A 23,643-nucleotide genomic window follows, 5' to 3' on the forward strand; every position below is an offset into this window, starting at 1 on the left:
TGATCTCATCATATACCCACCTAATACCGTATTTAGCTAGGAACGCTGTAGCAGAACTTTTTCATGTATACTAACATTTCTTTGGGCACTTCTAGACAGAAAGCTCCCCTTTATTTATGCCTTCGCACCTTTCTAAAACACATGATAAGGAGTGTTGTGGATTTTGTGTAATAGGAGGCCACGAGAATGGTGTGAATAAACTACAGTGATGCATTGCACAATTCAATTTATGTATCCACGTTTTATGAGGAAGTTGCCAGGTTTGTGCAGGTACAACAGTGAGGAGATGAGTGCTGCATTTGGTAGGAATAGATCATGGATGGTCAGTTGTCATCTGCCTAGTAGGATTCAGTCTGAAGTAATTACTTTTTCATTTCAGTAACAAAGTTACTTCCTGTTGTACTTTAGCATTAGAAGTAGTTCTTCTTATTAGTATTTTATGAACGTTTCCCAGCTGTGACCGATAAGAAGCTGAAGAAGCTCACTGTAAAGCACTTTCCCCCTTTATTGTTTTTGTTGAAAATTCCACTCTTGCTTCTTCTTTTACTTGTATTTGACTGTTGCTTAGTTCTGCTGCAGGCAACATTCTGCTCATTGTTATACACTTCATTATCTAATTCCAGCAACAATGGATTTTGGAGGAAAAAATGTGGGGTTTGTCGGCATAATACTTGGTTTCACATATCTGGTACTAGAGCAGGACTTTACAAATTGCTTGTGTCATGCTGACAAGTCTGTAGTTTATCGGCTTTCCTCCCTACAGACCAGACTGCTTTTGATTTCAGAGGCCTGTTAAGCCTTCCTGTGCAGCTGGGATCCCTTGATGGGGAGTAGTGGTGGCTCCCTGAAAGCTACAAGTTACTTAAGAGTTCACAGCTTACAAAAATCCAGTGGGCAGCTCTGCTTATGGAAAGGGAAACTAGCAGGCAAGCAGTGGAGGTCTGGTTCCTCTTGCCTCTAGCAAAGAGCAAGTTAGCAATTACTTTCAGTATCACAGATTGTCTTCTGCTGAACTTGGCCCATCTTCTCTGCTTTCACTTTTTATTGCCTCCCTTTGATTTGAACCTCAGGGAAATGTCCCTAACCTTTTTCTATTGGTGGTTCAACCCGAGCAGCTGCGTGAGTCATGAAAACTTGGAGCAGCTTCCTGCACTGGCTGCCATGGTATCCAGCAGTGTTGCTATACACACAGTACTGATGTAGCAAATGCTTATGGGAAGCTTTTTTGGAGGGTGGGAGGTATTCTTTGTCTTTGTTGTGTTACTGACTAAATTTCCTTGGAGCTTAAAAAATAAAAATTAGAACAACCATGCAGCTTGTTACATAAAATTGTGAGAAAAATACTCCAGTTTGGGAATGTTCTTAACATAAACAGAAGTGCACATAAGCAAGGCAGAAATTCTCCGGTTACATTCTCAAACTTGCTTTTTAAGAGGCAGAACACACTGTAAGTATTTTATTAAGTCTGATAGTGCAATTATAGTTGCAATGGCTATATCTCTGCAATGGAGTAAATCTGTGATATCGTGTGAGTCCTCTGCTGTATGCAGCACTTCATACCCCTGTTGTTTCCCACTTGTTTTTTGTTCCCTACCCATTACTTAGGAAGTAACTTGAATAAATAATTCCTTTCTTAAAAAAAAAGAATTGCTTTAATTAAATTTCTATTCAGCTGTATATCTTGCAAGTAGTTTTTAGAAAAGAGTATTTCTAGAAGATGTTTCATGAGTCAATTAAATTAAAAGTTCAAGGTAAGGTTCATGTAACTTAAAAATGTAAAGGCTTCTAAAAGAGAAGCTTTATTTATTCATGCCACCTACTAGATTCCATGTGGTATTATTCTCCTTAGTATTCATGTTTTTAGAATAATAAAGGCTCTTCTAATTCAGTTCTTGTGCTAACTAGATTTCTGAAGCATAATTTTTCCAGGCTTTTGTTAATATGAGTAGGGCTCATTAAACAATATTAAAAGGAGGTGACAGTATAGCACAGGAATGCATATTTTGAGAAGTGGTTTCTTGAAAATGAGGTAATTGCCTTACAATTGATTTTCGTTTATGGTGGGTTTCTTGTATTGTATGGTGTATTATGAAGGTAATGAAAATTCACTATGATTGAAAATACAGTTATGGCATTTCCACTTAATTGCATTTTAAAGAAAAAAACTCTCAGTGTACAAAATTCTTTATTCTGTAGAGACCTGTACAACTTTTTTAAAGTTACATGAAGGCAATGCTTATTATGAAGAATATTCATTTTAACTTTTTCCCCCCAGCTCTAGTTATAGTCCCAGAAGATATGGCAAAATGTTAAAGCTGTGAAATAACATTAAAATGCCATTTAATGTGTCAAGGGAAACTTTGTTTATTTTTTTTTCTCAGATTAAAAGACATGAATAAAAGCTTTTTCTTCTGTAGTACTCACAGGTTTTCAAGTAGATGGAGAGGGCTGTTGCTCGCAGCAGATTATACCAGATGCCAAGTTGCCTAGGGATGTGTGCTTTGTTTGCTGGAGACAGGGCTTATTGTCTTGCCTCCAGGCATTAGGCTGAGTCTGTTAGACTAAGTAGTGATTTTTATCCTTTGAGTTAGTGGAGTGCCACATGGTGCTATGTGACATTTTTAGGTAATGCATGAAGTATGATTTTTGTTTTTTTATTTTGTCTTAGATATGTAGTAGGTGACCTCCATTGAAGCTTTGCAAAACCTTTAAATATTTACCACTGAAAGAAATGAGGGATTGCAGTTTTTGGAGATGTTGCTATGTTCTACAGTATATAAGAAATATACTGTAGCATTTCATCGTAGTTCTTTACCTACAGAAATACTGTCAAGGAAGAGATGAAAAGATTTGCATTTATATTATACACCTTAGCATGCGAGTAGACGACCAGTGAGGTTGTGTCTGAACATTTCCTGAAAGTCCCACTAAAACAAAATCAAATATTTTACAGACACTTGCTGCATTTATATTGGATATGAGGTAACAGTCATAACTTGCTTTCCTGTTATTTCTCACTTGTGCTTGTATGGGATATTTATTTCTTTCCTTTAAAATACCTCATTTTAGTGCAGCAGCCAACACAAGGTACTTGGTGAAATGGCCAGTGAAATTTTTGGTGAATATTTGGTGAAATTTTATGTGTCATTGTGAGCATTCATTTGAGCTGTAATTTGTAAATAGATTTGTCCTTGTTACATGTGTGAAGTGAAAATTGTTGAGCAGTGGAACTGTGTGTGGTACCAGTCTGGGTTGGGCTTTTTTGGTTAAAATTGCCTTTGCAGAAGATTGAAAGATACTCACATAGCCTCCATGTACTTGCTGAACTTCACTTTGTTTAGTGCATTCAGGTTTGAGACAGCTCAAGCAAGCTGAAGAGTATAAAATAGTCTAAGGACTTGTGTATTTTGGATATTTTTTCTGAAAGGTGTTATGACATGTCTTAGCCTATTCCAACATAACAGTAACCACTTTATGAGTTCATACGTTGGTGGAGAAAAGATGGTTGTACAAGGTTCCAGTTTGACAGAGGACTGCCAGGAGGTCATGATACAACATACAACTGTGAAAGATCGTTCTTGGAGCACCCCATAATATGTTAGACCTAGCAAACCTGCTGAAATTACTCAGTGCTTTTCTTCTTTCATGGTTTGCACATTGTAATGCAGTAGTTGGGTTAGTGTGCTAAAGGATGATCTTCAAAGATCAATGAACATTAGCAGGTTTTGCGTCTCACTGTTTGTGTGCAGCTGCTTGTTCTGTGCAGGCCTTCCATTGGTTTTGAGACTGAGTGCTGGCTTGATACTCACTGCTGAATTCAAAGTGTGTAAAAATGTTAATGTAATGAACAGTGTTAGCCATTTAACCTTAGTGTTTTGATTTCCTGCTTGATGCTAAGGTACCATTAAAGCTAAGGAATTATGTAATTTAATATCCAAACAAATTACAAGAGATTTGTTTGGATTTAATATCCAAACAAATTACAAATTACAGAGGCAAGCACTTAAAGGTTTAAAGTGCTCAATATGCTTAAATACTTAAACATTTTAAAGTAACTGCATATTTCAAAGTAAAGAAAGGCTTTAAGTAAACATCAAAAGACTGATGTAACTGGTCAGTTCTGACTGGTACTCCATAAATGGATCTGTTCTGAGCTAAAGGTTCCTGCCTGCACAGGCTGTCCCTCTGTGCCTTGAATTCTGTGTAACTTCTTGAATCGAGTTTAATAATTCCAGTTTCTCTTCTACCAGTGTGGCAAATAAAAGTTAAGTGCACTTGATTAGGGCTTTCAAGGTTGTGTTTTTGTCCAAGATATGCAATGGTTATGGCCTCTGTGGATACTTCCCAAACGGAACCACGTGTGCTGTAGCTTCATATGGGGTTCTTTTGGTGTTTTTGGTTGGTTGGTTTCTCAGGCTTAAACATGTACAAGTTGCTTCTGATTTGAGGAGGTTTTCATTGTGGTTGCTTTCTGTTGTCACATGCATAATATGACTACGTTGAAGTTGAAAATGAGAATTTTCAAAAAATATTAACACACTGTTTGTCCTTCTTTAGGAAAGCCCAAGAAGGGAAGAAGAAAGTCGTTCTAGCAGGCTGTGTACCACAAGCCCAACCTCGCCAGGAGTACCTGAAAGGCTTGAGTATTATAGGGGTATGTATCTTTAGAAATCAAAAGGTTTTTGTAAATGTTTTCAACAGCTCATTGTCAATATCTAGACTTTATTTCCTTTCTCTTGGAGAAAGCAGGGGAGGAGCTTCCTGCCATGTCCCACTCCTGTTCGTCTTCTTGCATTACACAACATTTAAATCTTCCTTCAGTTGAGGGTGATTTGTTTTGATTGTGGCAAGAAAGGGATGCTGTTGTTGGAAGTGACTTCCAGTGCCCTTTGTTGCCTGAAAATTTCTAGGATTCATCCAGGATGAAGGTATCAGTTACCATATTCTTAAAAATATCATGATTTATTTGCTCTGAGACAAGCCTTAAGACTTTCATTAAAATCAGTGGAAGAAGAATAGGGGCCTAGAGCATATAAATTACAGAGACACAGCTGAGGGTTTGGTGCTTGTTTTTTTACTTCACACTATTAATAGAATGGCAAATAGCAATTTAATTTTGTTTGAATTTGAGGCAGTCTGAAGAGTTGAATCTGCTGGTGACTGAGTTGTTAAACACTTACCAAGCTTTACCTTGAAACCGCAGAGCTTTGACTTCAGTTAGTAAAGTGCCTTCAGTATCCTGTGGGATGCAGTTCTTCTGTATCATTGAATCACCTTTGTAAGAGAAAAAAAGTAAAATTGGTGAGTAGATTTCCTCTTGGATTAGAGGCCACATGGTTACTGATCTGTAACTGGTTAGAGTGAATATAGCAGTATCTACACATAGGTAGATAGAGGGGGAAAAAGTGAACAAGTCACTGTCCTTTGACCAAGACTGTGATTTGATGTTTCCATTTTGATGAATTTAACTTACTAAAATTGCGTAGCCTGAAGTTTGATTTTTCTTCTTAAACATTTTCCCATTTTTTTTAAGTTTTCCTTTAGGCAACATGTAATTTCTGAAAACTGACCTCATCATCTTCATTTGAGTACCTGGAACCAGTTTTTGGTGAAAAATATTTGTAGTTTTGTATTTGTTACAGAAAGATTTCTGTTAGGAGATGAATTAGACTGTTAATGCAGTGTTCCCAGGTACTTTGTAACTAGACCTGAAAATACTGAAATGTGGTCTTTGCAAAAAAGACACTGTCCTAAAGCTGTCATTGCTGTGGTAAAATTTACTGTGCTTTAAGTAAGAGATCCCTCAGCTCACAAAGGTCTTAAAGTTGAGGTATAACTTAACAAAAGCAAATCTAAGAGCACATATTACCCATGCTTTCAGTTTGTACATTTAAGATTTTCTTCCCATTTTGCAGAGAATGTGTGTGAGAGGGTAACTGTATGTAAAGATACGACCTTTTATCTTACTATTGCAAAATATTTTTAAAGGCAGTTTTTGCAGAACTGAGAAATAGAAAATGTTCTGTTGGCAATAGGATATTAATTCTACTTTAAAATTTTAAGCATTAAGAGTACTGTTTTGGAAATCTTTAATACTTGGTTAGTCTCATCTTCAACTTGGCTGAGAGACATAGTTGATTTATTGTTTCTCATGTAAGTTCTGCTATTTTTTTTTTCCCTTTTTTCCCTCTTTTTCATAATTTATTTTAAAGGACAGTGTTGTCTCAGAATGCGTTTATTTACCAGCAATTATAAGTCCCTTGGGGTGGCTTTCTGAAGGCAGTGTGTCAGAGGCTCTTCTGCTCCTCTTGTTATGATGGATGAGGAAGTTGTGATGTAACTACCAGAGGAATGCTAGTAAATCAGGGCTTGTTTTAAACCGTATTTGAGAAATACAGCACTGAAGTTCCACTGTTCTTTATTAATTGCCTGATTTGGGCAGATGGAAAGGAAGGGCAACTTTATATCTTTCTCACCATTTGTGATATTACTGTGCTTTTGGGTTTCTTTAAAGTAACTGCCACTTTATAAAAATAACGTGGGTTGGGTCATTGCCATAGGCTGTGTGTAAGGTAAACCATAACCATAAACATGACAAGGTGAAGGAGCTCTTTTCTGGAATGGGAAAATTCGAGGTACTAATAAACCTGCCAAGGCTGAAAAGTACCTGAGGCACATTATGATGCATTACAGAGGTTCACAACCACTTACCCTCAAGTGGTTTCCAAAGCTCACTCCTTTGTGTTTGTGGTGTACTCACTTCAAACTCAAACACACATAGAGTGCACAAAGAGACATCAACTCTCCTATGTAGAGTTATCCCTCACTTTTCATTTTAAGTTGCCAAAAAGTAGGGTGTGTGACTTTGTGCTGGCTGTTTTGAGAGGATTATAGGGAAAGGAAAAAGAGGGACAAGGGGAAATGAAAGATTTAGCCGACAGGTCATGTTTTGAGACTCGTGAATAAGTGTAGGTAGTTGTAATGTTTCCTCACTTCCTGAGTTGCATACAAGAACACACAAAACCCTTGTTCCCAGTGATAGTTGAGGCATTGGAATGGGATATTTTATTTCACTGACATTTGTCTGGAGTTTTAAGGTACTTGATGTCCAAATGATGCTATGTGGTGGAACCCCTGGCCAGGTTACTGGGGGTTTACAGGTCTTAAGAGGCTTCACAAACCTTGTGTATCTGTTCTTTGAAATCATCAAACTTGCTGTGTATACTGAAAGCACGGGGCTTACACACATATGTAGTCCATTAAAGGCATACCATAGTTCCACAGGTGAGCGAATCCTGAATGAGAACTCCAATTCTCCTTTCCTCCTTCCCTATCTCTCCCAGGGTAACATCTAGAATCAATGACCTATCACCTTCTACCATACACCCATCACCCAAGAGAAGAGTCTTAGCCCGTTCTTTCTGCTGCACAAACTCACAAAAATAATCTGGTGTTGCTACTTTACAAGGCTGTAACCCCTGCCTTTGCTGCCACTCGCTGAGCCAGATCTAGGTGCAGGTCCTGTGCATGGTAGGGTACTGCTGGCTCTTTGGCCAAGGTGAGCCTGAAGCCACTGCTTCCAGGAGGAATACACAGCCATGAAAAGCCCTCTGCCAAGGCTCCTTGCATTCTCCTGACCTCCAACTAACCCTTTCCCCCGGCTGTTCTACTCTATAAGGCAAGCTTTAAGTAATTTTCTTTTCATATCCAGTTTGAAACTCTGGAATGTGATTAGTGGGAGTGCTGAACACTCCCAGTAGCAGCACATAGCACTAGGAGCACTGCTATAAAATAGATGGTGCCGTATAAAAAATGCAAAGTGCATTACAAAAACCAGGCACTTTATTTCTCAAGCTCTACACCTGTAATTGCTATACATTTTTAAGTCCAATTCTAATGTGCCTTATTCTTTCATTTGTAAAACACCCCAGTGAGCGGAGCTTTAGCAGTGCCATTGTGAAAAGAAATCAGTGGAATTTGACCAAGATACCAAATGTCCATACATCCCTACTGCTTTGGCCTCATAAATGAGGAAGATATGTTGTCTGGTATTTCTGTGGTTCGGTTCATAAAAGTTTCAGTTGTGTTTGCCAGAGATAATGATACTTGCCTACCCTGCAGTGTTTTTAAGGCCAGACTGCATTCATGATTGCAAGCCTGTCTGCTGCCCTTAAAACAGAGCCTTCCATAAATGCAAGTATCCAATATGTACTTCATGAAAGACAAATTTGATGGAATTTTACTCTGAATTACTTGAATTAGCAGAACTTCTTGGAAAGCATGCTGAAAACCTGGGAACAGGTGCACACTGTTCTCATGTAACTTACTGGCTAAGAATGATTCCATACAAATTTCTGAGCGTCAGTGCCTCTCAGCTGGTTGGCTTTGACTTTTGAATTCCCATGTTGATACTCAGTTAGGACACTCGAACCTGGAAAGTGAGAAAAGTGTGTCAGTTAAGCACCTGCTTTTTAACTGAAAATTGGATGTGCAAATAGAAACTGTTAATTACTACAGCTGATCCTATAAATCAAAGGGTGTAGGAATTAATTTATATAAGAACTATCCTTCAGCTGTGTCAGTGTCTAGCCATGAAAATCAGTTGTTTATGTGCTTCTCTGAGGTAGTCTTCTTTCCTTTAAAGTTTGTGTACATCCTCTCAGAATACCTTCCTAAGCCAGAGTATTGCCCATTACTATGGTCAGTATTGTCAGCAAAGGTTTTAAACACAGATGTTACCCCTCTAAAGCCAAAGTGGCTAGTCACATACCTTTTGAAGTTATGTATTAAGCCTTAGATTTATGTTGCCTAAGTGCTGTAATTTGAGAGTCTGTTTTGCTCAGCTCTCTTTCTGGTCAGTGAAGATAATTAACTCTAAAATAATTTAGATTTTTTAGAAGACCTGAAGTGCGTTTTGAAGCTATGTATTTCCCTTTTACTGGCTTTAGAGAGGGGCTGGCTGAGTAGTCTTTTAACAGCCAGCATTTGCCAGAGCTGCCTAAATAAGGTGAGATGAAAGTGAGAGCTGGTGAACTGGAGTTAAAATCTTTAGGATTATAAATAACATGTTTTAATTACCTGAGATAGATTATTTCATCTATGTAGTGACCATTTAGTTTCTTAACTATGTAAATGAGAATCAATGTATAGGGTTTTTCCTAGATGAGAAAAAAAAATTGTTTTACTTCAAGTAGCTATGTATAGATCTGTATGCTCACTTCTAGGGTGATCATATAGGACTTTAGGAGAAGTTTCTTTATGGAAAGGGTGGTCATGCATTGGACCAGGCTACTCAGGGAAGTGGTTGAGTCACGATCCCTGGAGGTTTTTGAATGTAGTTGTGGCACTTTGGGATGTGATTCAGTGGTGGGCTTCGCAATGCTGGGTTATTACAGATACATATGACTGCTGAGCTGTACTTATGTGTAGCTCTGATCCCACCAAGAAGGGTCAAAGATTTTTCCTGGTCTTTGTTTCAACTCAGCCTTCATGCTTTGATACAACTCTTTTTCCTTGCTTTTTCATCTGGCAATTTCCTGTTTTGGCTACTCTTTCATGGGTCTTGCATGTGCTCTTGGCCCATATCAATCTCACCCCAGATTTCTGCCTCTGATTTGTGGTGGTTGAGTGTTTTGTTGTTGTTGTGGGGAGGTTTTTTTTTGTTTTTTTGGGTTTTTTTTAATATTGTTCTACTCATCTCTACTCTGGTCTGTCTGTAGCTCTTGTTCTGTTCAAGTCCTGATGGAGAACCACTTTTAATGGACATTGAGTCCAAAATGTACTTAATTATGTCCCACAAGAACTATGGAGTCACCATCCGTGGTGTGGAACCACACCTAGCAGTGGTGACCTGCTGTCAGCCCTGGGGTTTGGTTTATTGAGACACTGTGTAAAGAAATACTAAGGAATGGTGTCTTTTCCCTTCATACACCACCAGGATGTCTCTGTGCTTCATGGACTAACTGATGCCTGATGGAGACATTACTGGAACTCTGCTCTGAAGGTTTACACTTATCTTTGGTATCACTCCAGAGCAGAATTTTCCATAAGGTTAGTGAGATATGAGGAAAACAATCCAGCAGACCTTTATATACCCAAGAAAATTTCATTACTATGACTTAGTAATTTTTTTTTTCCTTTTTCATTCCCCCCCCTTCTTTCCAAATAAGAATCTTCTAAACCTTTCCTTCTTCTCACTTCAGATTCACCGCAGATTTTCTGAGATGCTTTTATCTTCATAAATGCAGACTGGAAGCATTCCACATTGTCTTAATGAGCACTTGGGGCTTTAGCCAAATAATTTCCAATAATTTCAGAGGAAAAATATTTAATGTGGGAAATAACATATAAGGCAGAACAAACATCCATTTCTAGGCACAGATCTCATTATCTCTCAGACCCATAATTTTAATTACTTACATGAGCCATCTTCTTGACAGACATACTGAGAGTAATTTAATTTATCCAATAAAATGAAGATGCAATATAATGGTTAGTGGGTTTTTTCTATCTTTATTCAACAGGGGATTTGGAGCAATGCTAAAATTCCTCCCAGATGCACAATGCAGAAAGTAATAGGTAGCTCAGGTTATGAACCACTCAGATTTCTCATATTTTAAATAATTAAAATGGTTATGAATTTAAACAGTCTAGTACTGAGACATATAGCAGTAATATTTTAGGTAATATAACACAGACTTTCTTCCCTGTCTGTATTGTAGTTGTGAATGTGTACACTTCTGTTTTCTAGTGGAATTTTTCTGTTTATTTTTTAAACATTTAGTAAACAGTGTATATGTTAAATATCTTGGGTCATAATTTTAAATATCTTGGGTCATTATATCCAAAATGGATATGTACACCAGTATGTAAATATGCATGTGTTCCATACAACTACTTATATGTGCTTTCTTTACAAGTTGATTGTCAGATATGTCAGTATGTCTATAATGTGAATGCTTGTGATTAAGAAAATTATTTAAATATATTTATTTTTCAATAAATTAATAAAATGCAGATATTAGCAATACTATAACTTAATTTCTAGAATTATTAACTAATACACTGTATTCAAAAATCTGAAGTGGTGGACATTTCTATTTTAAAAAGCCTGTATTTCAAAAGGTTAAAAACAAAAAAGGGGAAAAAAGACAAAAACTTTTACATGGACTTGATCCAACACATAGACAAGGAAAGGAACTGACTCCCACTGACTTCAGTTGGGAATTTAAGATCTGACTCCAACTACAGGTGAGCTGTTTTTAAACTTCTGTTAGAAAGATTGGAAAAATTAATGTGAAGTAGACCAGATTGTGCAGTTTTGTATTTGCAGGAATTGACAAACTTAGTGGCTTAGGGCACAGAGGCTTAATAGCTTTCTTACAAGGGATCCACGTTCCAGACTACTTGTTGCAGATAAGGTTCTTCTCTTGAAGCTTTGCAACTTGTGCTTTTCTGCTTGTTTTGGAAACAAGCTGGAAAAGAAACTCCCAAGGACAAGACTGCAAAAATCATACTAAATCTAGTCAATGTAATATACAGCTTAGAGAAGCAGTGTTCGAAAAAGGAATATTGTGGAAAAAACGACTAACTAATTTAAATGCGACAAATTGGCTTTCCTGCATTGTATGTAAATATCTGTAGTAGACACTACACAGAATAGGGGGTTTGGATGAAAACTCCGGGAAGAATCTCATCTTCAAGAATTCCTGAGTATTTAATTTCTCAGTGTTAATGTTGATTCCTTCTACTTTATATGCCAAAATCTCTACAGTGTGTTTACCACTGACTTTAAATAAAGACTAATATATCTAATAAGAAATAATTGAACTATATATCTCATTATTGGTGAATTTTGGCAAGTGTAACACTAAACCATAAATCTGTTGTCTTCATTGAGATGCTATGTAATGGTCATTAAATATAACTGTGTCTTATGAAAAGCATGAGGACTTTTCTTTCCATTTCCAAACACAGCCTGCATTGAGTTCTGGAGAATGTCTTGTTCCCTAAACTTCACAACAGTATTTTTAATTTCTTCCTATATTCCAGTGTCTTTCCCTTGCAGTATCTCCTTAATTTTCTCCTCTATAGTCTGCCCTGAAAATGTCCTGAGCTTTTTGATGTGTTCTCCACTATCTACTATTTTGCTGTGGAGACTTGGATGAGGGAGCACTTAGGGACTGTTTGAGCCACCCAGGTGCTGAGTGCCTTGGTGACCATTGCCTGTCACAGACCATGAACAGCACTTAAGGCCTGAACTCTTTTCTAGCTATTTGGTGATTTTTGCAAACTGACAGGTCCTTGCCATTTTTGAGGCCAAAAATTGGTTTAAATTAGGTGGTGAATTTTTAAGTTACTTTGGCAGATTGACCAAGATGCAAAGAAAAAAAAAAACTGGCCAAAAGCACAACCTGAAATTCATTATTTCCCCTTAATCCCTAAGAAGACACTCCTGAAAGATAATATAAAAGTATGTCCACTTGTTGACTACTTAGGTATTTACCTTCTGACTTTTTTTAGGTTCAGCAGATAGATCGTGTAGTAGAAGTTGTGGAGGAAACTATTAAAGGTAAGCATCACACTTGAACTAATTGCAGCTAGTCCGAAACATGTAAGCATTAGCAGAAGTGCTGCTGGTGTGCTCTTTCTCAACCTAGCACTTGCTTTGTGCTCTAGCTGAATGTTTGGGCAGTGCTGTACTTTGTCATGTATGCTTTGTGTAAATGATAATTTCAGAGATGTTTTCTGTCTGGAGCTCTGTGGGCTGTTGATTTCATAGGTAAATGATCAAGAGGAGACTTCAAGAAATCGTTTCATCAGTGTAGGTTGGTGTATTGTATTAAGCTCCTGCACTATCTTAATTGAGTGTTATAAATCTACTTTCTTTTGTTTAGTTCTCTGGTATTTTCTTTTTTTCTGATGTTTTGGCTTAAATCCCTGAGCTCTTCTCAGCAGAACGGATAAATTATCTTCCGGTTTCATGTTCTTTTGTAACTGTGTTCCTCGTTCTCTCTGGCTTTGTTCATATGTGAGTACTCTTAATATTTTGCAGTGAAGGAGGGAAAAACCCAGCATAGTTTCTGCAGCCTGACCAGTAAACATTTGCTGTTAAATAAATATATTTGTCTGGGTCTTTCTGGGTTACCTAAGTTTGTCTCCATTACTTATCAGGCCATAAAAATTACTGTTCCATGAAACTTTAAATTACAAGGTTTTGTTCAATTTGCTGTACTTTCAAGATAAACAAGTGTCTGGTCCACAAGACATTGTGACTTTAATGCTGGAGTATGATTTTTTGTTAACTACAGCATGGAGATTTAAAGCAGTGCAAAATTTTAAATGAAGAAAGCTTCTATCAAGAAATTGCATAGCATAGTGGAAGGCTTCCAGAGCTAGTGATTTGAAGGCTTTAAGATTTCACATTGCTTTGAATACTTTCAGAATTGAAAGCTGTACTTTTATTTAGTCCCAACCAAAACTTTTCCCAGTTTGTCCTTAACTTATGGCATCTATTTTTGGGGCTACAATCTACTTTACCATACAAACAAGGAAGAAATACATTCAGCACATATTTGTTATTTAATAAGCCAAAGTGTTTTCCCAGAGACATTATGGTGTTCATGACAATATGTTGGAAATGAGGATGCTTCATGATTTTTACAATAGCACAGTATTTCAGATCCCTATCTGCTTTTACCTGAATTTTATTTGCTCTTAAGGGAGTAAGATGATAACCTGGGTCAGCATGCCCTCTCTTTACGAAAATGGGCTTTGTAATATTTATACTGACTCCACATATTACTGCTTTTTCAATAACATAATTACTCAGGTTTTGGTGACTGAATGTTATATGACTAGAAGGAGTACAAATAATCTAGTAGCAGCTGTTAATGATTTTCACTGAATGGATTTTTAGATTGCATTTTAAGCATTGATATAATTCTGAAAAATAATGTTCATAGGCATATTAACAAACATTTAATCTTTAAATAGCTTGAATTTTTGGAAAGACTTTTGTTCCTTTCTAGCTTACTAGAAGTGATTTGAATTAGAAGGAGAAAGTGGGCTGCTGAATTCTCTACATAGTGCCAGTTCCATCAGGGATTTCCCAAAAGGTAATGGAAAACAGGATTTCTGAAGTTTTATTTGAAAAAAAAGAACAAAAACCAGCTCCCTGGGTTGACAGAGACATCAACATACTGGAGAGAGTCCAACAGAGATGTTCAAAGGACTGAGACTGGAGCATTTCTCCTCACAGGAGAGCTTGAGAAGGCTCAGGAAGGGGGATCATGTCGCTGTTGAGCCACTAGCAGAGTAAGAAGACCCGGGTTCAAACGGTGACATCCAGAAGAAGATTTTATTATTTAATTCCATCTTATATAGACTTTTCAAAGGTCACCCGGATTGGTCAGTTCGAAGCCTCCCCCTAGGCCTGATTGGCCAGGCCTGAGCTGCCCACATCCGAGCAACTGTTTTTAATAACATCCAAACTTTATCTTTGTTTATAAAACACAGGAAGAAGAGAGAAAAAAGTTCCCACGGGAAAGGTCTGTGCTGGCCACAGCATCACATGAATGTATATAAATACCTGAAGAGAGGGTGCATAGAGAAGAGGGACAGACTCTTTTCAGCAGTGCCCACAGACAGGACCAGAGGAAACAGGCACAAAAAAGCACAGGAACACCAGGAAATTTATTTTGACTGTGGGGATGACTAAGCACTGGCTCAGGTTACTGAGGCAGGTGGTAGAGACTCCAATACTGTGCACATGGTCCTGGGGAGCTGGCTCTCAGTGGCTCTCCTTGAGTGAGAGGGTTGGACAAAATGGTCTCCAGAGGTAATTTCCACCTGTAACCCATCTGTGACAATAAAATTACAATTGGAAAGAGAATCAACACGTTGGCAGAGATCATAGCATATGATAATGGCTTACTTTTGTAAAAGCCAACCATAAAAATAGGTTTAATTTAAATTTATTTAAAGAGGCTGCATTCATTTATGTGTTTGGGAATAATCTACTAACGGAGAAGAATGTGAAGCTCTTTTTCACTGTGTTTAATGAAGATTCTAACTGTGAACTTTCATTATCCAAGTGAAGTAGAATACTGTAGATAACAGGATTGTTAACAATATTTTATTATATAAAGTAGATACATGGTAGAAGATTAAATTAATGTAAAATCAAACTAAATGTAACCCTTTGTTTTCATGAGTCTACATCTTAAGTAACAGCTTCTGAAGCTGCTAATGCTTTCAGGACATGCAGGTGATGTGGGACAGGGGATTAAATACAAATTCTGAATTCAGACCCAGCTTACACCAGTGACTTTTAAGTTGGGTATCTGTCATAGCTGAACTACACAATTTTTTTCACCTTTTTTTTTAAAGAAAAGCTGAAGGTTGCGTTACATGGGTGGTATACTCATGTAGTGTGGTTATGTATATATTGAAAAATTTTAAAATATTATATATTGAATGGTTAAAAAATGTTTGACTGAATAAGTAGAACTTCATAGTGTCCATGCTCTATAAGGACAGCTATATAGACTGGTCAGCCTAACTGAGTTGTCTGGATTTTCTGTCCAAATTTCAAGGTGGTTACCCTGTTGCCAGTTTTAAGTCTGAAAGTCTAGCTTTCCCTGGCTTCCCATTTCTTAAGTGGTACCGTAGCTTTTTCTTAAATGTTTGAATTTTTTAGTGCACAGTTTACAAAAAGGGACAGTTTATAGAAAGAATTTTTTTCCTATTTTTTTTTCCTAATAGTCATCTTTTTAGTTTTTCATGAAAATGGTTCCCCTATTGGATTTGGTTGAAAGCTTGCTGTAGTCCCAGAGGAAATTGATTTCTTGAGATTATTTAGATTCTTTGTATGAAATATGAAAAGGTTTCTTCTAGCTTTATTTCTCAGTCTTAAGGGCATTGTCAGGAAAACCTTTTCAGAATGATGCCATTCTACTGGGTCAAGAGATGGTGATTTCAGGAAATGTATCCTTGTGGTGGTCTTTACCACATATCTGTGAAAACAGTGTCATGGTTAGTTCCCAACTCTCCATCAAGATAATTCTGATAAACACTTTTTATGTGACTTAATCTTTTTATCCTTCTTCATCTGAAAATGGAAAAGAAGGGTGTGTATGTTTGTTGTTGCACTAACAGCCAAAAGAGAGAGAGAAAGACTTTTAAGAGGCTTAGTGATTTCTCAATTTTACGCCATCCTAACTTCTATCACAACTGTTGAATTGAATCTTTGAAATTTCCTAATTATCAGGTAAATTATCAGGTAAATCGTCACTTCTAGAAGTGATCTTCAATAGCAGTGCAGTATTTGTATGCAGGTAATGTCTAATTAATATTTATACTGTGTCCCAAGATATATTTTAACTAGAGTCATCTTCGCATACTTTTCATATGATATGGTAATTAATAATCTGAAACCTCTATACTGCCTGTGAGGAACTAGACAAAGTAATTCATTCACAGTCTCAGGACTGAGTTCCTCAAAGTGACAGCCACAATTATGTAGCCAGCATGCCTCAGTCTTCCTGATAAACAGAATGGTTTTGTCATGCAAGGTTCTGATTTAACAGTTTAGTAAACCTCATTTCATCTGCACATTACCCAAATTTTAAGTCTGCATTACAGCAATTTTTACAACATTAATGCACCCATTCCCATTCATTGGCTTAGTTTTCCAGTAATGTGTTCTGATGGCATCATTTGCTAGGAAAGTATTACTAAGGAGTTTGCTAGGAAAGTATTACTAAGGATTTGTGGTGTCTGTGAGCTAGGTGCAAACAGGGCTATAATTGATGTATGTTCTGTGACTTAGTAAAATTCCTGTGTAGAATAAAAAAGTTATTTGGGATGATCAGTTTCTATAGTGTGCTCCAGTGAGGTGAAGATTTGTCTTTGGTGGGAGCTGCAGAATGTCTTATGGTGACTGCTCAAGTCAGCTTTTTGTGAACCACTCTAAAATCTATCTTTAAAAAAACCTGTGTGTGTATACAAGCTTGGCTATAAACAGTTTACAGTAGGCAAGAGAATATATTTGTTCTGTATTTTAAAGGAGAAATGTTAACTGCTCAATGCAGAAATTCCTCTGCTTTGAATTTAGGTCTTCAGAGATTTAGTTCTTTCCCTCTTCCTTTCTAGACATGCTCTCAAATCCCATGCTATTAAGGGTTTGTGGGGGTGGGAGGCATGGGACCAGAGTATTTGTGTACAGTCTGCTTTTAGCTTAGGCCTTAGGGAGATGAGGGACATGGGTTGAATTGAGTTTAGTACATATTGTGTCTGTCTAATGCTTTCACAAAACATAGCTTTACAATGGGTCATTAGACCTGATTATAAAAACAACCAAAGGAAATTACTTCAGGGTCGAGCCTTTTATACTTAACATAACCTTTCTTGGTTTCAGTCACGTTGACCTGTCTGGTGAAGCTGTCCATCCTTTCCCAGTTTAAACATTAACCAGTATTTGCTGAACTGTTTAATTGTCCTCATATGGTTAGCAGTTACGGATTGATGATAGCTGCAGTGTCTGTATGAAAATGAGACAAATGGTACCTACATTATTTATAGGCTAAAGTGTAGGATTTATACTGGATTGTCCACCTGAGAGTGTGTATGTATACGTATGAATGTGAATGCCAGAATATTAAATACTGTTTGTATGTGCTGCTTGATTTCACTATAATCTGCTGGTAACAGAAGATAAAATAGTCTCTTTTCAGTTTCTGTGACTGTGGGAAGAGTAGCCTTGACTTAAGAAGCTGATGACAGGCCAAATGAAGAATAAAAATTGGAGGAGTCAGGAGTTCCTATTTGAGGAAAAGTATCATTTGGCTCCCAGTCAGGAAACTGACTGTTTGTGCCAAAGTGCAGCTTAAAGAGGGTCAGAGGGAGGGTAGTGGCCGCATCGAATGCCTGTTTCTGTCTCCTTTGAAAGGACGTAGAAAAGGGCAGGGGAGGGGGGCAGTTTTGGGTGGGTTGTTTTATTTACTTCACTGTGTGTGTGTTGACCTTGTCTGGCTGCCAGACCCCCATCCAGCTGCTCTCTTGCTCCCACTCCTCATGAGGGCAGTGGAGAAAATAAGACGGAATAACTCTTGGGTTATGATAAGGACAGGAAGATCACTTACCAGTTACCATCATGGGGAAAACAGACTTGATGTCAGGGAAATTACTTTAATTTGCTGCCAATTAAAAATAGAGTAGAGCGGTGAGAAACTATAGCTACCTTCTCCCATCCCTCTTCTTCCCAGGCTCAGCTTCATTCTCTCATCCCAGACTCCTCCATCTCCTCCCCCTGAGAGGTGCAGAGGGACAGTGAGCAGAGGCTGCGGTCAGCCCAGTGCATCCCCTCTCTGCTGCTTCTGCTTCCCCACACTGTTTTCCTCCTCCAGCCTGGGGCATTCCTGTGGGCTGTGGGTGTCCCAAGAACTACTCCAGTGTGGGTCCTCTACGCAGGGGGCAGTCCTTCAGGAACAGGCTGCTCCCGTGTGGGTCCCCACAGGCTACATGCAGGTAACTGCCAGAAATCCTGCTCCAGGCTCCTGCTCCCATGCTCTTCCACAGGCTGCAGGGGGATGATCTGCTTCGCTGTGGTCTTCTCCAGTGGCTGCAGGAGAATCCAGTGGGATGCCTGCAGCACCTCCTCCTTCTCTTTCTCCTCCTCCTCCTCTTCTCACCTTGGTGCTCACTGTGCCCTGCGGCAGGGGTTTTGGAGCCAGCTGGAGCCAGCTCTGTCTGGCACTTGGCAGCCCCAGCCTCTCCTCACAGTGGCCCCTGCAGCTCCCTCTGCACACCCCAGGAGTAGTATCAAATCCCCAGTGCTATTTCTAGGAGGTAGAATTGACTTTTTGACTGAGATGGTGGAAAAGTTAAGGTACTTACTGGAAAAACTGTATTCAAGGCAGGTTGGATAAAGCCTTGAGCAGCCTGGTCTAGTGGGAGACATACCTGCCCATGGCACATGGGTTGGGACTGGATGATCTTTAAAATTCTTTGCAATGCTTTAACATTCTGTGATTCTATGAACTTGTGTCAGGGCCTGTGCTCAGCAGACTTAAGAAAGTTGGGCAGGGTTGAAATCACGTTTTCAGCGGGCAATCTACAGAGCTCCAGCAAGTCAGTAACTTGGGGACATGACTGTGATTAAAAGATACATCCATCACTCATTTGTATGTAAAAATCACTGAGGTTAATGGCATAATATGGTGTGTGTCACCCCCTGCCCCTGTTTTGTGTCCTGTGGATTGGAAATTTTGGAGTTAGTCCTGTTTAAACAAAATTACAATTTTTTTGTTGTCGTGTAAAAAAATGCTGTTATGAGTAGAAAAAGTGTCATGACTTGAACCAATAGTTTTTTTCTATTCTCCTGTTGTTTAAGAACTACTTTGACAAGAAACATTGACTTATAAAGGACCTGGCTGGAAGGTGTCCCACTTTGTGACTGTTAAATGAAGGTTTTTTCATGCAGCCAGATGCTTCAGTGAGAGCATCAGGTTGCGTTTTGATTGCGCCTTTCTGACTGCTTACTAAAAGTCTGATGTACTGAAGGGTACTGATGAGCTCAAAATAATACCATGATCTGTGCCAGTATCAGTTCAGAAAGTTCAGCTTTGTAGACTGTAATTTAAATAAAAATGTAGAGCATGGTGAAGAGTATACAGTAAGTGTGGGGAAACTGTTTCTGCAAAGACAGATTTTGATTGCTTTTGTAAAACATCTATAATGATGTGGCTCAACACTAAAATCTTCCCTGCTGGGGCAAGAGATTTCGGTTACCATGAACTGGTCTCTGTTCTTACAAGAAAGTTTATTGCTGTTTTTCCTGTGCCTGTTAAATGCTTTTGAGCATGCAGTGACTATTATGAGCATGCAGTGACAGGTGTGTGAGATGATCCAGGACTTCGGATAGGTTTTGTAATTATTTTTCTCAGTGTAGTTATTTCATTGATTTCATTATAAAACTGATAGAACTGACTATCCCTGTTATGACTGTCATTGTTATGACTTTATTTTGTAAGTAACTCACAGAGACTGCATGAGAGATATATAGTCCCACAAAGAAAAAAACAAGCTGGGGGGAAAACAGATTGAAAATCTGAGTAGCAAAACTCTGATCGCTCATTGTTAAGTGAGCCTGTGATGTGCGTGGAAAAGGTGCCTTTTCTTCCAGACCCGTATGTGCTCTCTTCCACACTTTGAATGAATGACCATCTTACAGCATTGCTGTTTTTCCATCCTATTCACATTGGTTAGACTCAGCTGGATCCCTGTTAAAGAGTCCTCATGGCTGGTAAATGTAAAGAATACCTCGTTCAAATGAGGGAAATTTAGTAAAAGCTTGCTTTTACATACAGTGAGAAGTTCAGCTCCGCATTTCATTCTAAGGCTAAATTTGTTCTGTTCAGCCTGCACACCCCAAAACATTAGGCAAATCACTTGTGCTGCTGCAGCTGGCTCTGACAATCCTCCTTTCAGCACTTCCCTTCCTCAGAATGCAGCCTGTTTTATCTGATTCAAAATGTCTTTTCCCTTGGAAGTTTCTCTCCAGGATCTCCTGAGGTTTTGAGTAGAATCTCTGATCTTAATCAAATGCATTTCTTCACAGAGAGGTGAGGACAGAGGTTCAGGGGAACTCTTCCTGTAGTCGATTCTTAGTATTGTCCTTCTGAGCTGTGGAATTGTAGCTGGCATTTTGAGCTCACAGGAGATTTAATGTTCAGGCACTTTCTCAGAAAGACAGTAACATTGCATGATCTCAGAATAAGTAGGGTGAAGCTATTGAATCCCGAAAAAAGAAATAGTGCCTTAATAGGGCATTTCAAGTGCTTTTGCAGTGAGAAAGTACTATGGATGTGTCAAAAATGTGCTTGAATACTGATACTCTTAATTTAACTTGATGGAATTCTTACATGGACAGCAATTCCTTATTAATAGTTATCTCTTTTTCTGTGTGACTTGGTGTACAGTACGGTTTCAGTGCTTACAGATATTGTTATGATCGAATCATACACTGGAGACATACCAAGAATAAAGAAGTATTGCATGTTTAATGGAGAGAAACCGGTGTATGAATTTTAGCAACCTGGGACACCTACTGACCTTTTCTAGTGAATATCTTGTTTTTGAAATTACACAAAATGAATTTTAAAAAGCTCTTCTCTTCACTGGTGCGACACTCAAATTCCAGAGTCTTCCAAAGCAGTAATATTGTTGGATGCTAATTCCAAGTTCAACATTTAGTAGTTCTCTGTATTTCAAGCTAGGTATATGTGCTGTATACTAAGTAATACCTGCGTGTTTCTCTGAAGCTTTTTGGGTTGGTATAGGGTGGAAGGCAATCTTTTTATGCAAGAGTTTTGAATGCAGAGACTGGATCAGACATACCACCTGCTATCAGCATCCTAATGGGACTGGATGCCTAGCCAAAGACATGGTGCAGTGACACACAAGGAAAGATAAGTAACTGACAGCATTAGTCTGAATTTGTTTGTCTCATGTTATGGACCCAGTTGCTGCCTTCACCAGTTGAAGGAGTTTGACTGTTACAGAACATTCCCATTTTTGCTGATGTAGAAGAGGAATAATTTATATGAGTTGCTTGGCCAGGGTAGAGAATATACCTTTCAGTTAGGTTTGGCTTTTCTTTGCTCCCTGTATTTACTTGAGACGGAAAATTCCACCGATGACATTCAGGGATGCCAATGTGCTGCTGGCTAGTTGGAGTTGGTTTGGGTGTGAGCATCTACACAGCAAAGTCCTAAACCAATTAGTGTCCTTGTTTTTCCACTTGTTTGTGTCTGACAGCATGTGATTGCCCTGGGGAGCTTGGGAATTCCTTTGAAATCAGTAATGTCTGCTGTGGGACAGCATGTTTGTGCTGCAGGGCAGGGAGAAAAGAGGGAAGAGGAGCTTACGGTCTGCCCTTGCTTGATGCTTCTTTTAGTCTTTACTACTGCTTTCTTCTTTACACGTCTTCCTTTCATTTTTTTCTCTGAAGAAATTTATTACTTTGTTTTCCCTTCATATGCTTTTACCTTCCTTTCCTACATTGCTCCTATGTGCTATTTTTTCCAGTGCTAACCTTGAGGAAAGGAAACTCTCTATTCATTAAGAACCAAACAGTGGTGGAAGGAAATGTGTGCAAGAGTACATGAAATAGTGCCTAGTCCTGTTCCCTAAAGATGCTGGAGAAGATCAGACAGGTTGGTGAGAGACATCTGAGAGGTGCAGAACAGTGCGTTGGCAGCCATGTTGTGAGGAAAAAAGTGTCTTTCAGGAAATGGTGAATAACCTCAAAGCACAGTGATGCAACTGGGAAAGGGAAAGAATGGGTAACAGAACAAGCAGAAAACAATAGAAATTGTTGCTGCCAAGGCCGGGGTTTCCTGCATCTTTGAGGATTTTCTGTAAAATCATAGTTTTGAGCTGCTTGAGATATCTGCACTGAACTTGAAAGCTAACAGCTAAGAAATCTCTGTCTGGCTGGGAGTTGTGTTTCAGAGTCACACTGTTCAGCTCCTGCAGGGTGCGCAGGGATGGGGAGGGTCCCTCAGTGGGTGCCCTCTTCCATCTTTCAAGCAGATATAATTTCCCAGCAGTTATTGAGGGGTGCCAGCCAATGGAAAGAGTGAAGCCAGCTATTTTTTTAACCATAATATAGCTCTACTAATATCTGATATGATGCTGATGGCCTGGCTTAGTCAATTTTAGTCAACTTTACCTGGCTACTTCCCCCTCACTTATTCTTGTAATAAACTAGGAAAGTACTAGTCCCATGTGAATCTGTTTGCTGTAATATCATTAATGTGCTTCTGTGTGGCCATTAATGTGGTTCTAGGTCACAGGGATCTGATGGTAGCATGAGGTTCACAAGACATTTAATTTAATAATCTTATGGCAAAGAAATTCCATTACCTGTTCCTTACATGTATTTGTGTTTCAAAATTGGGCATTCTATGTCAGTCCTGAAGCACATACATTTATGATTAAAGGCATATGTTACGTGCCATTAAAACTGTGCTACTTTTTGGTGTCCTTTTTAACAAGTGAAAATAAATGCCTTGAAAATATTTTCATTTTGCATACTGAATTATCAAACTAGACACATTTAAAGTCCTCTTTTAGACTAACAGATTTAATATCCTGATTAATTCATTCTAACCTCATCCTTCTTGCAGACAGTGCCAAGTAATGTGAATTGTGTCTACTGAATTCTATGTAAAGATGAGTTTAATTTTAAATAGTTCTGAAAACTAGAGAGCTGTGATTCATTTTAAATTGTTCCTAGCTTGATTTCATTTTCACTTGCTGTGAGTGATTCTGCTCTGCAAGTGTTCTTTGCTGGACTTGGTTAGTACTTCTGTTATGTGGTAGTCTGTATTAATTATCTACTAATTATAGAAAAACTGTTCTGAAGCATGACCGAAACCACTAATAAACCTTTTCAGGTTTTGTTTTTTTCGTAATGGAATTTTATCTGCTGGTTGACTGTGTGGAAGTAGAAAAGTTACTTTTATGGCAGAAGAGGTTAATAGGCCCAGATTGTTTAGGCTCTCCTATCTAACCTGACTAGATCTGTTTGTCATTAAGCTGTGTTTCAAAGCTTGCTTCATAGAGTGAGCCATCAAA

The 23,643-nt window shown here is 38.4% G+C and overlaps 1 protein-coding gene across 3 annotated transcripts in view; it reads left to right on the plus strand.

Annotated features, from left to right (window-relative positions):
• CDKAL1 (CDKAL1 threonylcarbamoyladenosine tRNA methylthiotransferase) overlaps positions 1-23,643 on the plus strand; it is a 395,226-nt gene that overhangs the window by 117,440 nt on the left and 254,143 nt on the right. For all 3 annotated transcript variants that reach the window (XM_085051690.1, XM_085051691.1, XM_085051692.1), the window contains exons 6-7: positions 4,558-4,654; positions 12,523-12,571. In XM_085051690.1, the coding sequence (XP_084907816.1) occupies positions 4,558-4,654; positions 12,523-12,571 (146 nt within the window). The remainder of the gene's footprint in view (positions 1-4,557; positions 4,655-12,522; positions 12,572-23,643) is intronic.

The sequence above is a fragment of the Lichenostomus cassidix genome, chromosome 2 (assembly GCF_008360975.1).
Source record: "Lichenostomus cassidix isolate B80296 chromosome 2, HeHo_3.0, whole genome shotgun sequence".
Lineage (NCBI taxonomy): Eukaryota > Metazoa > Chordata > Aves > Passeriformes > Meliphagidae > Lichenostomus > Lichenostomus cassidix.